At 47.6% G+C, this 15,090-nt stretch overlaps 1 protein-coding gene across 1 annotated transcript; it reads left to right on the forward strand.

The window, feature by feature from the left end:
* Nucleotide 1: 1 nt before the first annotated feature.
* Nucleotides 2-10,546, forward strand: Alyref (Aly/REF export factor). Its single transcript, XM_052755910.1, has 6 exons — nucleotides 2-275; nucleotides 593-724; nucleotides 2,035-2,182; nucleotides 2,748-2,811; nucleotides 2,913-3,087; nucleotides 3,200-10,546. The coding sequence occupies exons 1-6, from the start codon at nucleotides 39-41 to the stop codon at nucleotides 3,212-3,214; spliced, it is 771 nt and encodes a 256-aa protein (XP_052611870.1). The 5' UTR covers nucleotides 2-38; the 3' UTR covers nucleotides 3,215-10,546.
* The last annotated feature ends 4,544 nt before the right edge of the window (nucleotides 10,547-15,090 follow it).

Here is a 15,090-nt window from a genome sequence, read left to right on the forward strand (position 1 = left end):
CGCGCGGGCTCGATCCGAGGCCCGATTCCGCGCCCGCCATGGCCGACAAAATGGATATGTCTTTGGACGACATCATTAAGCTGAACCGGAGCCAGCGAGGCGGCCGCGGCGGAGGCCGGGGTCGCGGCAGGGCCGGTTCCCAGGGCGGCCGCGGCGGTGCGGTGCAGGCCGCCGCGCGGGTGAATCGAGGCGGCGGGCCTATGAGGAACCGGCCCGCCATCTCTCGCGGCGCCGCAGGCGGCGGCGGCAGGAACCGGCCGGCACCCTACAGCAGGGTGAGTGCGGGGACGTGCGACGCCGGCAGGGGCGGGCTCCCGGCCGTACGGAGCCGGGGGAGCGTCCTGCGAGGCCCGCGGGAACCCTGGCGGAGGGGTGGGCGGGGGCGAGGCCGCGCGGTGAGGCCCGGCCGGAGGCCGGGGTCTTCCGGGACGCTTTGTCCGGTCGTGGTCCAGCCTCGTGGCGGCGGCCGCCCCGAGCGGCGGGCTTGGGGTGCTCTTTGGGCTGCGGGCCGACGTGAGAGAGTGTCGGTGAGGTATTGAGGGCGCCCGGGGCGAGGCTCACGAACCTCTCCGTCCTTACCGTCTTCCTTCAGCCGAAACAACTTCCAGACAAATGGCAGCACGACCTCTTCGACAGCGGCTTCGGGGGTGGAGCCGGCGTGGAGACGGGTGGGAAGCTGCTGGTGTCAAACCTTGACTTCGGAGTGTCAGACGCTGATATTCAGGTAGGAGACTCGGGGCTCCTCACCCCACACGGATGGGCGGCCCAGAACCCCTTCTGGTTGGAACCTGTGCTCCCCCGTGCTGCCCAAGGGCCAGCCAGTGTCGCCGAGTGGCTTGACCTCAGAAAAAGAAAAAGTATCTCCTAGTTGTGAATGCGACCAATAAGTCAGACTGCTGGAAGGTAGCCTGGTACGCCCCCGAAGGTGACGCTGGTCTGCTGACCGCCATGAGCACCTGCCCTCTGCCAGTTTCTAACGGGCACAGACTGGTCACAAGTTCGGTCCCTGTATGACCAAGGGTGCTTGCTTCTCAGATCTTGTGCCTCTTGTAGTGAGCTGATTGGAGAAGGAAGGTCTCTCACCCAGATATCTGACAGCTCAGGGGTGAATGATGGCTGTGTGTCTTAACTAGTGACCTTTCCCAGGTCGTGTCAGGGACATGGTCCTCATACCTTTGAAGTCTCTTTCTATTTTTCTTTTTCCTTTTTTTTTTTTTGACTGGACCTTCAGGGCATTTAGAGCTATGAAGCAACTTTTTTTGGGAATTAGTTTTGGAGATGGCTTGGTCGGTGGCCTTTCTGGGTTCCATTTCTCAGGGCCCAGCCATTTGGCCTTGCCATGGGAGGATAGAACAAGGCCAGTGAGCACTCACAGTGTCTCAACACTTTTTTTAAGGTGGTTTCTGGCATCCACTGGAAACCGCTTTTGGTGAACTCCACTTCCCGCTGTGTGCCTGCAGCCGAAGTAGCCCCACACTCTGGGTTCCCTCTCCAACTCCCAGCCTGCCTGAGGTCAGGGCAGTTTCCATGGCGTGTTTGACTTCAGACTTTGCAGCAGGCTTGAGTAGGAGGAGAGGGAAAGGTGAGCCAGAATCTGCCTTTGGGGGAGGGGCAGGGGTCACAGCTCCCCAAATCAGTGGGCCCTTCTTTGAGCTGTCTGCTCTATGAACAACTTCCCTTCATTTTACTCTTGGCTTCTGCTGTAGGTGAAACAGCTGTTGATCACGTTGTGAGTACACTTGCTAAGAGAGATAGTTCTTCATCTTTTGCTCTGTGTCAGGGCTTGTGCTTCCTTCACCGGCATCATGGTGCAGTTACACAGTCCCAGAGTGGACAGGAACCCAGGTGCTGGTGACAGTTCTCTCTCTGGCAGCCCTGTCCCTCACCTCTTAACTGCCACTGCCCTGCCCCCTTCCTGGGTGGCTGTCAGTAGAGTACCTCCAAAGCACGCATACTCACAGCAACTTACTTACTGAGCCACTAGAAGGAAAAAACTTGACTGCTTTGCTGATTGTCGCCCTTTCCACTTCCCAGGAACTCTTTGCGGAATTTGGAACGTTGAAGAAAGCAGCTGTGCACTACGATCGCTCTGGACGAAGTTTAGGGACAGCAGATGTGCACTTTGAACGGAAGGCAGATGCCCTGAAGGCTATGAAACAGTACAATGGTGTCCCTTTGGATGGTGAGTATGGGACTGGGCCCAGGATGCCTGTGGGGCTTATGGAGTTTGGGGCTGGCACCCCTCCCTGTAGGAATATGGGCTGCCCCTGTGGCTGAGGACACTTTGCATTTGCCCCTTTGTCTCTCTCTTCCATTCTGCCACCTCTCATGCTGCCCCACACATCTGGACCAACCTCTTGTGAACCCCCATCCAGCAAGCTACATTCCTCCCCTCCTTCAGCTCCTTCCGGAAGATTCACTTCTGTGAAGCCTTCTCAGAACCGCCATAGTACAACCTGAGTGCGGGGCTGTAGTCGTAAAGACAAAGGTACCTGTTCTTCTTCCGTCAGGTCACCCACACCTGTCCAAACAGCCCTCTTAGCCTGAACTGAGAAGGAGTGAGGAGGTGTTGGTGGGGTTTATTATTGCCAATTTATTTTCCCACCAGGCTCTCCAGGCCATATACCTTGGGGGCATTGGAGACACACACAGGCCCTTTCCAGAGCTTGCATGGAGACCAGGGTGTGGTGCCCTCTGGGTCAACTTCAGAGCCTCTGGAATGAGACTTCTTGTATTCTTTACCATAGGCCGTCCCATGAACATCCAGCTCGTCACATCACAAATTGATACGCAAAGAAGACCTCCACAGAGGTAAGTTCTGGGGCCGTTGGGGATGGGGAAAGGCCTGCGGTTTGTGATAACGCCACACACAAGGCCTTTCCAGATCTCAGAGTTCTGTTTTTCTTTGTTAGCATAAACAGAGGTGGCATGACAAGAAACCGTGGCTCTGGGAGTTTCGGTGGTGGTGGTACCCGGAGAGGGACCCGCGGAGGCAGCCGGGGAAGAGGTAGAGGTACCGGCAGGAACTCAAAGCAGCAACTTTCTGCAGAGGAGCTGGATGCACAGCTGGATGCTTATAATGCAAGGGTGAGTCCTGGGGCTCAGAAAAGACTGGGTGGGGCTGAGTGATGCCTGTGGTGACCTCTTGAAGCCAGTAGGAACAAGGGCTTCCTTAATGAGCCTTCTCCCTCTCTTTCAGATGGACACCAGTTAAACAGCCGAGCAAATCCACACAAGTAACAGGACTCAGAAGCCTCGTCGTGATCCCTAGAGGGAGGGTTGGCAACTGGACTGTGCAGACAATGGTGGATTTGTTTTTTGTTTCTTTTTTTTTTTCCTCCTGTTTTAAAATAGGATCTAAAAACTCATGTAAAGGCTTTTTTTTTTTTCTTTTCTTTTTTTTTTAATTCTGAAACAGACCTGTTTTGTACCGAGTTATTTTTGGGATAAATTTTACTGGTTGCTGTTGTGGAGAAGGTGACATTTTCACCTTTGCCATAATAAAATAGAATTGTGTGTAGAACTGGAGCTGTCTGGTCCATCCTGCTGTTAAGATTCTCTGTCACAGCTAGCTGTCTGTGGCTATAGCTAGTACCTGATGTGAGGTTAGAATTGTGAGATGTCTGGGAGTCCGTGGCTGAGGCCTTCTGTCTCCTTCCCTGTGTTCTAATGCCTCACTCTAGCCTGATAGGTGGGAAGATTCAGAGCAGTAGTGGCCTTCTGCCCGGAGCTGCCTGTCCATTTGCCTGCACCATGAGGCAGTCTGCTGTATGTGCTGTATGGTGTCTAGAGATGTGACCCATAAATTCTTGGGCTGTTCTTTTGACTTATGTGTCAGAGAAATCTGGTTTCGGCTTTGAACCCCTATGTGTTGTTTCTCTGTCTTGTTACATTGACAGGGAACAAAGACAAGGAGGGTGCTTCCTTATTTGTTAGCAGTCAATCCTTGGTGTCCTTGGGTGATGCTAGTTGCAGGACCAAAATCTGAGTAAGGATGCCCAAATCTCATGTAAAGTGGCATAGCGTTTGCTTAGAGTCTATGCACGTATTCTTGTAGGCTTTTTCAAGGTACGTTGTATTGTTTAGGGAGAGCAGACAAGATTCATTGTCTAGCACATGTGTGATCTTCAATTGGGATATTTTTGTCTTTGGTTGGCTCTAGAGACAGCTGTAAAATAACCAATGGAAGTTGAGGCAGAAACCAGTTTTCAAGAGGGTTGGGGTTAAACATGGAATACCTTGGGCTGCTTAACAGGATTGGAAGCAGGATTTTGAGGAAGAGCTGAGAAATGGGAGCTCAAAACTTGTCCTTGTCTCGCTGCTGGGGATACCTGGAGGACTGAGCGTGGGTGAATATAGTGGGGTGACAAGCCCCAGAAGCTTTTGTGTTTGTTTGTTTTTGTTTTTGCACAGGGTTTGTCTGTGTACCCTTGGCTGTCCTGGAACTCCTTCACTCTGTAGACCAGGCTGGCCTCAACTCACAGAAATGCTCTTGCCTCTGTCTCCCAAATGCTGGGATAAAGGCATGTATCACCACTGCCCGGCTGAGGCAATACTCTTAAGGGCTGCTGAAGCCTTTGCTTCAGTGTTCAGAAAGGACCTCTGACTGTGTAGGATGGAGCACACGTCACGATTCTTAATGTGTGTTGGTTGGACCTGGACTCCCAGTTAGGCTAGGTTGGCTAGCATCCTGTTTGCATCCAAAGTATTGGATTGTAAGGGCGTGCCACCACACCTTGTTTTTTATGTGATTGCTGAAGATTTTGGGATCTGAGCTCATCCCATATTCCTCACTTTGCCATCTCTGCTTTCAACTTGAGGTGATTGGAGGTGGGTCTCAGGTTTGGTTTGTGTGATCAAAGGTCTCACAAACCACCTGAGCTGAGGAGTAATCCTCCCTTCAGGCATCAAGTGTTAAATCTTACATAGCAGTATTAAACTCAGTGGTTCATGGTATATTCAGAAACCTCTAATCTGGTACATTTTTCAGTCTGTATCTTGAAGCAGGGCCCTCAGGTAAATATTGTTTTACTCCTCCCTTTAGCAAACTAATAGTTTAATAGACAAAAGGAAAATGAAAAACTGTAATATATAGTGTAACAAAGAGGGAAAGGTGGAGTAAGGCCTGGAATATCTCTGTTACCTGACCTGTGGTCACAGTATTTTCCAGGGACCTGGCCTATGCCTTGGACTCTGTTGGATATTCTACATGAATGTCCCCCCTCCCCAGAATCAGTTATAGAATCTTTTAAAATTATTTTTTAAAAGCTGGTGGTGCATTCCTGTAATCCAAGTACTCACTCGGGAGGCAGAGGCAGACTGATCTCTAAGAGTACGAGGCCAGTCTGGTTTACAGAGCAAGTTCCAGGACAGCCAAGGCTACACAAGAAACCATGTCTCAAAAAAACCAAAACAAAATGAAGTTTGTGTACTCACCCAACACATACAAGTGTTTCAGCTTTGTGCTGTGCTTTTAATATGTAGCCTAAGTTTTTTCCTTTGCTTAAGACGGTTTTACTGTTGTCATTAGGCTGCTCTGGGAGTGGGCAGTCCTCTGCCACAGCCTCCCAGTGCTGGAAATCCTGGCATGTATCACCATAATCAACTTTTGAGAAACTGTAAACATTTTTTTTTAATTGTTTTTTTCGAGACAGGTTTCTGTTTTGGTGCCTGTCCTGGATCTCGCTCTGTAGATCAGGCTGGCCTTGAATTCACAGAGATCCGCCTGGCTCTGCCTCCCGAGTGCTGGGATTGAAGGTGTGTGCCACCGCCACCCAGCAAGAAACTATAAACTCTTCTAAATAGTTGCAACATCTTAGTTTTTGGTTTCTTGAGACTAGGACATGTTATGTAGCCCTGACCTGCTATGTAGAGTCCAAGCTAGCCTAGGCCTCAGTAGCTCAGTTCTTCATTTAGAAGTATTGAATTGGATGAATTTGTTTTTGTTTTTTAATTGAATATGATGAATGTCTATATTCAAGTTGTACAAAAATCACAGGTCATCACACCTCATCTCTTTATATTGCTTATTGTCATTGCTAAAGTTTAGATCTGGAGTGTCTGCCTAAGACCTGTATTTTGAAAGCTTGGCCCACAGTACTATAAGAGTGGGTAGAACTTTTCTTATGGAGAGTATTTAGGTCATTGGAACCATGCCTCTGAAGATGCTAACACCTAGCCCTACCTCTTTGTACTAATTTTCTTTTACATTTATTCACTGTGTGTGTGGACATACATTTACACATGTTCAATGGCATATGTGTGGCTGGAGGTCTTCCATCCTGTGGGTTTTAGCAATCAAACTTGAGGCTTGTGATAAGTGTCTCTACCCATTAAACCATTTTGCTGATTCCTCTTTGCTTCCTAGCAACTGTGAAGAAGTAAACAATTTTTCTACCATGGGCTTCCTCAGTAATGAACTGTGCTGTTGACAGTACCAAAGAAACCTCCAGAACAGCAAAAAATCCTCTGTTCTTTCTTAGAGGAATGATTCCTTTATTCAGGCTGGCCTTGACCCTGACAACAATCCCCTGCCTCAGCCTTCTTGAGTGTTAGAACTTTAGGCATGAACTACCTTATGCTTGTCCTGTAAAGTTGATAATCTCAGATATGTTTGTCATAGTTATGAAACGTTGATTAGAACAGTTCTATCATTAATGTGTGTCTGGTTGCATGTATGTGTTCATACAAAACTGTGCACATGTGTATGTCAATGCCCATGCACTTGTATGCATGCATGTGGGAGCCACAGGGTGACATCAGGCTTTCCCTCACTCTTTTTTGTTTTGTTTTTTGAGACAGGGTTTCTCCGTGTAGTTTTGGTGCCTATCCTGGATCTCGTTCTGTAGACCAGGCTGGCCTCGGCTGGCCTCGAACTCGACAGAGATCTGCCTGGCTCTGCCTCCCAAGTGCTGGAATTAAAGGCGTGTGCCACCACCGCCTGGCCCACTCTACTTTTTTTATGTGTGTGTCTGAACCCCAGTAAGTTTATATGTACCTTATATGTACAGGAGCTCTTGGAGGCCAGAAGAGGGTGTCAGGTTTCCTAGAATTGTAGTTAGGTGGTTTTGAACAGCTGCGGGAGTGCTAAGGACCAAATCTAGCACTCAGGAGGCAGAGGGGGTTGGAGCTCTATGATTTTGAGGCCAGCCTAGTCTACATAGTGAGTTTCTGATTAGCCAAGCTACATAGAAAGACCCTGTCTCCAAAAATAAAAATGACCATGCCCATCTTTTTTTTTTTTTTTTTTAAAGATTTTATTTTTAATTACATGTAGATGGGGTGGTATATGCAGGTGCCTGTGGAGGCCAGAAAAGGAACCCCTGGAACTGGAATTACAGATGGTTGTAGCTGACATGTGGGTGCTAGGAACTGAATGAACCTGGATCTTTTTCAAGAGCCATTTCTATAGCCCCTATCTTTTTTTATTTTGAAACAGAATCTTACTCCATAGCTGTAGCTGCTTAGAACTCAGAGATCCTCCCATCTCTGTCTCCTGAGTGCTAGAATTAAAAGTTGTGTTTCACCATGCCTGGCTTTTAATTTAAAATTACACTTATTTGGAGGGGGACTACACATGTGCCACAGTATACATGTGGACCCCAGTGAAAACTTGGAGTTGCTTCTCTCTTTCCACCATGTGGGTCCCAGGTTTGAATTCAGTGCTCTATGTTTGATGGCAAGTGCAGTTACCTACTGAGCCCTCTTGTATGCCTGTCTTGTGCATGGGTGCTGAGGGTCCTTGACTCAGGTCTTCGCATGGCAGGCACATGTCTCACAGGCTTAGCTATCTACCTAGTGTTTAGGGTTTTTGTCCCCCCCTCTACAGGAGAGAATCTCATGTATCCCTGGCTGGCTTTGAAATCCATATATAGCTGAGGATGACCTTGACTTTTTTTTGTGTGTAGTAGTAATAGGGACTAAAACTTGGGCCTTATGCATAGAAGGCAAGCACTCTACTAAGGAGTTACATCCCCAGCCCTAGCTTTGAACTTCAGATCCTCCTGCCTCCCCCATGAGGGGATTGCAGGTGTTATGTAATACTTGGGATCAAACCAGAGCTTCATGCCTACAGGACAAACACTGCCACTAAGCTTCATCCATAGCCCCTATTTTTCTTTTTAAAATTTTAATACTGATTATTGTGTTTGGGTGAGTGCATGATGTTTTACTTGGGTGTGGGCATGCGTGTGCTACTGTACGTATGTGGAGGTCAGAGGACTTTGTGGAGTCACTTCTACATGTGGGTCCCAGGAATCAAACTCAGGTCATCAGGCTTGTGTGGCAGGTGCTCTGGTTAATTGTGAATATTCTAAAGTTACTGTGTAATTTGATGTCCATGCTTATAGAAAAGTGTAAAGAGTTCTTGTGTAACTCTACTTAGACACTCTATTGTAGACTATTTGCCATATGTTTATTCTCCCTGTTTTTGTGTTTTCCAGACAGGGTCATATGTAGATTGCTCTGGCCTTGAACTCCAGATCTTCCTCCCATTTGAAGGTATTAGGTTGTACAGGAATGCACATACAGTTATCCTGTACTTTTTCCGGCTTGGATAAGTAGATTAAAATAACTTGACTCCTGTATCTTTTTGGAGACGGAGTCTTTATAGCCCAGACTATCTTTGAATTCATAATCCACCTGCGTCAGCCTCTATGCCACTATATCTGGGACTACCTGTTCCTTTTTCTCTTTCTCTTCTTGAAACAAGGTCTTAGAAACTATAGCCCAGGTTGTCCTGGATAGGCTAAACTTGAATAAATGATGATCCTCCCTCCTCCTTAGCCTTCTGATATTACAAATATAAACAGTCACACACAACTTCCATCATTTATTCACTTGGCCCTTTGTATCAAAGTGGATTTTATTGTTCAAATAGCTTTATCTCTGGGTCTCTTTGAGATGGCTATCTATGCCACTGTGCTCCAACAGCATCTTTAATAATTTCCTTCTTGACACTGTTAAGATGTTGCAGACCCACCTTCGTTTTCCCTGCCCACACCTGGAGCCACCATTTCTCCAAGGAGCGTGGGCTCCTTTAATGGAGACCAGCATCTTGCAACCAGATCTGAACACTGGGTGAGCTTGTTTCTTGCCCTCTCTGGCCAGAGCTGGAAAACCTGGGTACTAACACATGTGTACACTACTGTGTGTATTTCTGTAGTGTCCAGTCATGTATACAATTGAACAACCATGAGTACCTCCTAGTGTCTGACTCCCAACACCCCAGGACCCATTCTTGCTTCCTCTTACTTGTGATTGCTTTGTGTAACAGGGAACAGTCGTCTGAGACTCAAATTATTTCACTTACATGATTCAGTAGACTATAGTGTGTCCTGAAGTTTTTGAGTTTTAGCTTTATTGGGATGTAGTAAAAGTATTGATTTCAAGAGTTGTCTGGGTCTGGGTGTGGTGGCACACACTTTAATCCCATTACTCAGGAAGCAAGAGGCAGAAGGATCTCTGTGAGTTTGGGGCCAGCTTGGTAAACATAGCAAGTACCAAACAGACCCTGTCTCAAAAACAAAACAAAAAAGTTGTCAGGGAATAAAAAGCTGGAGCTGTATAGTCAGTTGGTAGAGCTAGCATTCACCAAGTCCTGGGTCTGATCTCCAGCACCCCCTAGACCAGACCTGGTGGTATATGCCTATAATTCCAGCACTAACCAGTTACAGGCAGGAAAATCAGAAGTCCAAGGTCACCTTTGGCTACATAGGGAATTTGCAGTGAGCCTGATATAAGTGAGGCCCATATTAAGGATTATAATCTCAGCAGTCAGGACACTAAGGCCTGGGCTATGTGACTCAAAACACCATCCCCTAAAAATCCAAACAAAGGGTCTCTCTGTCTGCCTTTTTGTTCTTTGTATACAAGTTAATTTATCACAGTAGTTGGTATTCTGTGTCAGCTCCTTGTATTGGCTAATTTTAACATCACATACAACGGCAAAGCACAGCACACACACTTAACTAAAACAACTGAATAGGTCTGAAGAATCCTGAGTAGTCCAAAGACCTCTACTAAACTCTTTATGCTTTTTGCAATTGCCCATATCAAATACCACTCAATTCAATCAGAAATAGCAAACCAAACTGGTATAGTGGCCCAGGTCCTTAATCCCAGCACTCAGGAGGAAGAGGCAAGCAGATCTCTGAGTTCAAGGCCAGCCAGGGCTACGTAGTAAAATCCTGTCTCCAAAAAAGAAAAGGAAACAGACAAACTTGTAAATCTATAGCCAGGGCTTGTCCCATAGAATAACCAGCTGTGGTGGGCCAGTCCCATGCTTGCTTTGCTCTGACTCTACCCTGAAATGGGCTGACCCATGTCTGCTTTGGAAGTGCCCAGTTCATGATTATTGGCAAATTTTTTTTGTGCCATAGTTTACTCTGACAATGTTAGTTTTTCAGGAATTATGTAAGGTTATGTCACTTTTATAAATTTGTAATTTATGATTTACATTTACTAACTGTTATTGAATCTCTGGTGCCAACTCGCCAGCCATTTGTTGGAAAATAGCAAATATGTCATTAAAGATTTTTAAAAATTTCTTTTGTGTGTGTGTATGCGCCCATGTGCATGCATGCAGAAGCCAGAGAAGGATGTCAGGTGTCTTGCTGTATTACTCTGCCTTACACCTTTGAGACAGGGTCTCTCACCTATCCTAGAGCTAGGCTGTCAGCCAGCAAGCCCCAGTGATCTTCCTGTTCCAATCCCCACCCTACTCCCATATCCCCTTCCCCATGGTAAACAATAAGGTTACATGTATCCAAGCTTGGTTTTTTGATTTTTTTATTATTATTCTATTTTTTTAAAAGATGTATTTATTATGTATACAGTGTTCTGCCTGTATGTTTGCCTGTAGACCAGAAGAAGGCACCAGATCTCATTATGGATGGTTGGTGATTGTTGGGAATTGAACTCAAGACCTCTGGAAGAGCAGCCAGTGCTCTTAACCACTGAGCCATCTCTCTAGCCCCATGCTTGATTTTTTACATGAGTGCTAGGAATTTGAACTCAAGATTTGTTTTTATTGCATGTATGGATTTTGCCCACATATATTAATGCCTGTGCAGTACCCATAGAGGCCAGAAGAGAATGTTGGATCCCTATACCAGGATTTATAGATGGTTGTGAGCTACCATGTGGGTGCTGAGAAGTGAACCTGGTCCTCTGGAAGAGCACTTGCTGAGCCAGTTTCCCAGTTCCATCATTAAGGATTTTAATGTAAAAAATAAATAAAGCTATTAATAGCACTAGGAGATACTTCTTACGTTTTAGAGGGGGTTTTAAGCCAGGCAGTGGTGACGCACACCTTTAATCCCAGGACTCGGGAGGCAGAGCCAGGCAGATCTCTTAAGTTCGAGGCCAACCTGGTCTACAGAGCAAGATCCAGGACAGGCACCAAAACTACACAGAGAAACCCTGTCTCGAGAAACCAAACAAAAAATAGAGGGGGTTTTAATACAAGGTTTCTCTGTGTAGCTCTGGCTATCCTGGAAGCTATTCTGTAGAGCAGGCTGGCCTCAGACTCACAGATCCACATTGACTGTCTGTAGTTTAAAAAAAAATTTTTTTTAAACTGTTAATAAGGACACAGGTTGCCAAAGTATAGAGCTTATTTAGAGACTCTTGGTCCTTATTTTGTTTTCTGGATAAATATACCCTGATAATACCGTGAAACATTTCTTATTCCTTTGACCCAGATGTCTTCGTTGATCCTGGCATCAAAACATACATCTAATTCCCATCTTCATTCAGATATCCAGATTTCTTTGTGAAATGCCAATGATACATTCTCAGGTCAGCACTCTATTGATGGCAGAAAATCCCTTCTCACTACCCGTCTCTGAGGGAGCCATTCTGCCAGCCCCAAGTTGGAAACATTTTTTACTTCTATGATAAACTTTATTTTGATGAATGTTTTTGAGACATATCTCAGGGTGGCCTCAAGTTTTCTGTGTAGCTGAAGATGGCTTTGATCCTCCTGTTCTCATTTCCCAAGTGCTAGAATTGCAGGCATGTGCAACTGTGCTTGACTGCCCATGTGTATTTTCATTTGTATCTTGAAAATTTTGGTAGTATAACAGGATAGCATGTAGCCTAGCATGCATGAGACCTTGGTTTCTATCCCCAGCACGCGCGCACGCACACACACACACACACAAGTTAATATTAGGAGCAGGAGAGATGTTTCTAGAGTTAAAAGTGTATACTGTAGGAAGGTATGGTGATACACACCTTTAACAAACAAAAAAAGTGCATCCTGGAGTTGAGTTTCAAGCACTGGTCCACATCAGGGGGCTCAACAAACTGCCCGTAACTCTAGCTCCAGATGATCTAGTACCCTTCTGGCCTCCAGAGACACTGTGCACATACATACCACATGTAGACATACACATAATTTAAAAACAAATTGACAGGCCAGGCATGGTGGCACATGTCTTTAATCCCAGCATTTGGGAGGTAGAAGCAGGAGCTCTCTGAGTTCAAGGCCAGCCTGGTCTACGGAACAAGTTCCTGGATAGACTCCAAAGCTACACAGAGAAACCCTGTCTTGAAAAACAAAGACTAACAAAAACAAAACAAAAAGAAAATTAGCTAATTAGCTACTCAGGGAACTGAAGCAGGAAGAGTGAAAGTTCAAGGTCTCATGGTGAGATCTGTCTCAAAAAAAACAAAAACAAAAACAAAAAACCCAACAACAAAGAAAGTTCAAGACCTGCCTGGGCTACAAAAGTGAGTTCAAAGCCAGCCCAGACTATTTAGTGAGTCCCTGTTTCCAAGGTTTAAAAAATAGGTTTGGGGACTGTTATAGCAAGTTCTTTTAAAATAAAACATTCCAGGACTGGAGAGACAGCTTAATGGTTAAGAGTACTAGCTGCTCTTCCGGAGGACCCAGGTTCAATTTCCAGTCCCCACATGGCAGCTCACAACTGTCTATAACTAATGTTCTGGAGGATTTGGCACACTCTCACAGATATACACAAAGGGAAAACATCAATGCACATAAAAATAAACCTTAAAAAAAAATTCACTCCATCCTTCAGGACAGCTCATTAAAACTCAGGAAGTAAACAACTAGGTAGCTTCAAGAAGTCCCTAAATCTAACCAGATTCACTACTACCACCACCCCCAAGCTTATGTAAGTAGTAAGGACTGCTTAGGAGCAGTCAGTGAACAAGCCAAACTGCCTGCAAGAGGCAGAGACCAGTTGAACTGTCTGGAAGAGACATTCTCCAACTTGTTGAGCTGCCTATGAGTCATGCAGTGAACTCCGGTTTCCAGCTTTTGTGAACTATCACGCTAGAGTGGTGTGGGCTTTTGTTGACTTTGAGTCATTTCTGCTCCTGTAATACCTTAACCCATCCTCCTGTAAGTAACCCCAATAAACTTCAATGCTTCACCAAGTTGGACTTTGGGTATTCTTAATTTGGTTTTTTTTTTTTTTTTTTTTTCTTTTTCGAGACAGGGTTTCTCTGTGTAGCTTTGCGCCTTTCCTGGAACTCGCTTTGGAGACCAGGCTGGCCTCGAACTCACAGAGATCCGCCTGGCTCTGCCTCCCGAGTGCTGGGATTAAAGGCGTGCGCCACCACCGCCCGGCGGGGTATTCTTAATTTGGTCTGTCACTGGTGTTTGGGTTAGCTGGTTGGTTGGTTGATTTTTTGAGATACAGGGTTTCTCTGTGTAGTCCTGGCTGTCCTGGAATTCCCTCTGTAGACCAGGCTGGCCTTGAACTCAGAGATCTGCCTCCCTGAGTTCTGGGATTAAAGGCATGCACCACCACCACCTCCTGGCTGTCACTTATTTTTTAAAATCTGGTGTTAGTCCGATGTGGTATGAGAGAATGGCCCCTTTAAGCTCATTCATTTGAATGCACAATCATCAGGTAGTAGCACTGAAAGACCCCCGAAGGTAGTCTTCCCTCTGGAGAGACCCTCGCCCAGAGATCACACCACAAGTCAGATGCAAACAGCAAGAGGCTTTATTCAGGAACACAGGTACCCGGGGCGACACAGTCCCTCCAGAGGCTGAAGAGACTGGCGCGCCGACGGGCTGGAGTGGAGGGTTTTTATAGGGTCGGGCAGCGGAAGGGCGGGTACAGAAGCAAGAAGCATGTTTTACAGGGTTCTGATTGGACGACTCATATGAGGCCATGTTTTACAGGGTTCTGATTGGACGACTCATATGAGGCCATGGTTTACAGGGTTCTGATTGGACGACTCATATGAGGCCATGGTTTACAGGGTTCTGATTGGACGACTCATATGAGGCTATGGTTTACAGGGTTCTGATTGGACGACTCATATGAGGCCATGGCTTACAGGGTTCTGATTGGACGACTCATATGAGGCCATGGCTTACAGGGTTCTGATTGGACGATTCATATGAGGCCAGGTTCAAACTCAGGACAGCTCGTGGTTTTTCCCCGAGCTCGACACGCCTGCTGACCTGGCTCCCATCCAGGGTACAAACTGTCCCTCCGACCCTCCAGTTCCCTGTTCTGGGGCCAGGTGGCCGACCGCAGACACCCCGCTCATTCCTGCGCCCATGTCCTCCAACTGAACCCTCCCCGTACTCCTCAGGCCCTGCTCAAAATGGCGTCAGGCCAAGCAAGCATGCTGGGGCCCCTCAGCACCACCCCAGAAGAGTCCCGGGGTCCCGGCCTGCACCTCCCTGCAGGGCTCCCCAGTCCTCAGGCCGCGCCACCCCCACAGGGTCCCCAAGTCCCCAAGCTGCGCCACCCCGGGGGCACCCGGGCCCCAGTCTGCACCGCCCGGAGGGTCCCCGGCCCTTGGCCTGCTCCACCATGCAGGGTCCCCGGCTCTCGGCCTGCTCCATCCCGCAGGGCCCCGGGCGCCCGGGTCGCGGCCCGCACCACCCTCGCCGGCGGCGGCACCGGGCGCTGGCGCCGGGCAGCGGCGCCAATCGGGCTCGAGGACACGGCGGGCCCGGGCTGGGAGCCTGCGGTCTCCGCCCGCCGCGCTACGACGCGGGGCCCGGGCGCGCGGGCCTCTGCGGGGCGCGCATGGCAGGCGCGGGCGGCTGGCGCGGGGACGGGGATGCGGCCCAGCCTGCGCTGCCCGCGGCTC

This window comes from Peromyscus californicus, unplaced genomic scaffold (assembly GCF_007827085.1).
Source record: "Peromyscus californicus insignis strain IS unplaced genomic scaffold, ASM782708v3 Scaffold_3__1_contigs__length_106647218, whole genome shotgun sequence".
NCBI classification, from domain to species: domain Eukaryota; kingdom Metazoa; phylum Chordata; class Mammalia; order Rodentia; family Cricetidae; genus Peromyscus; species Peromyscus californicus.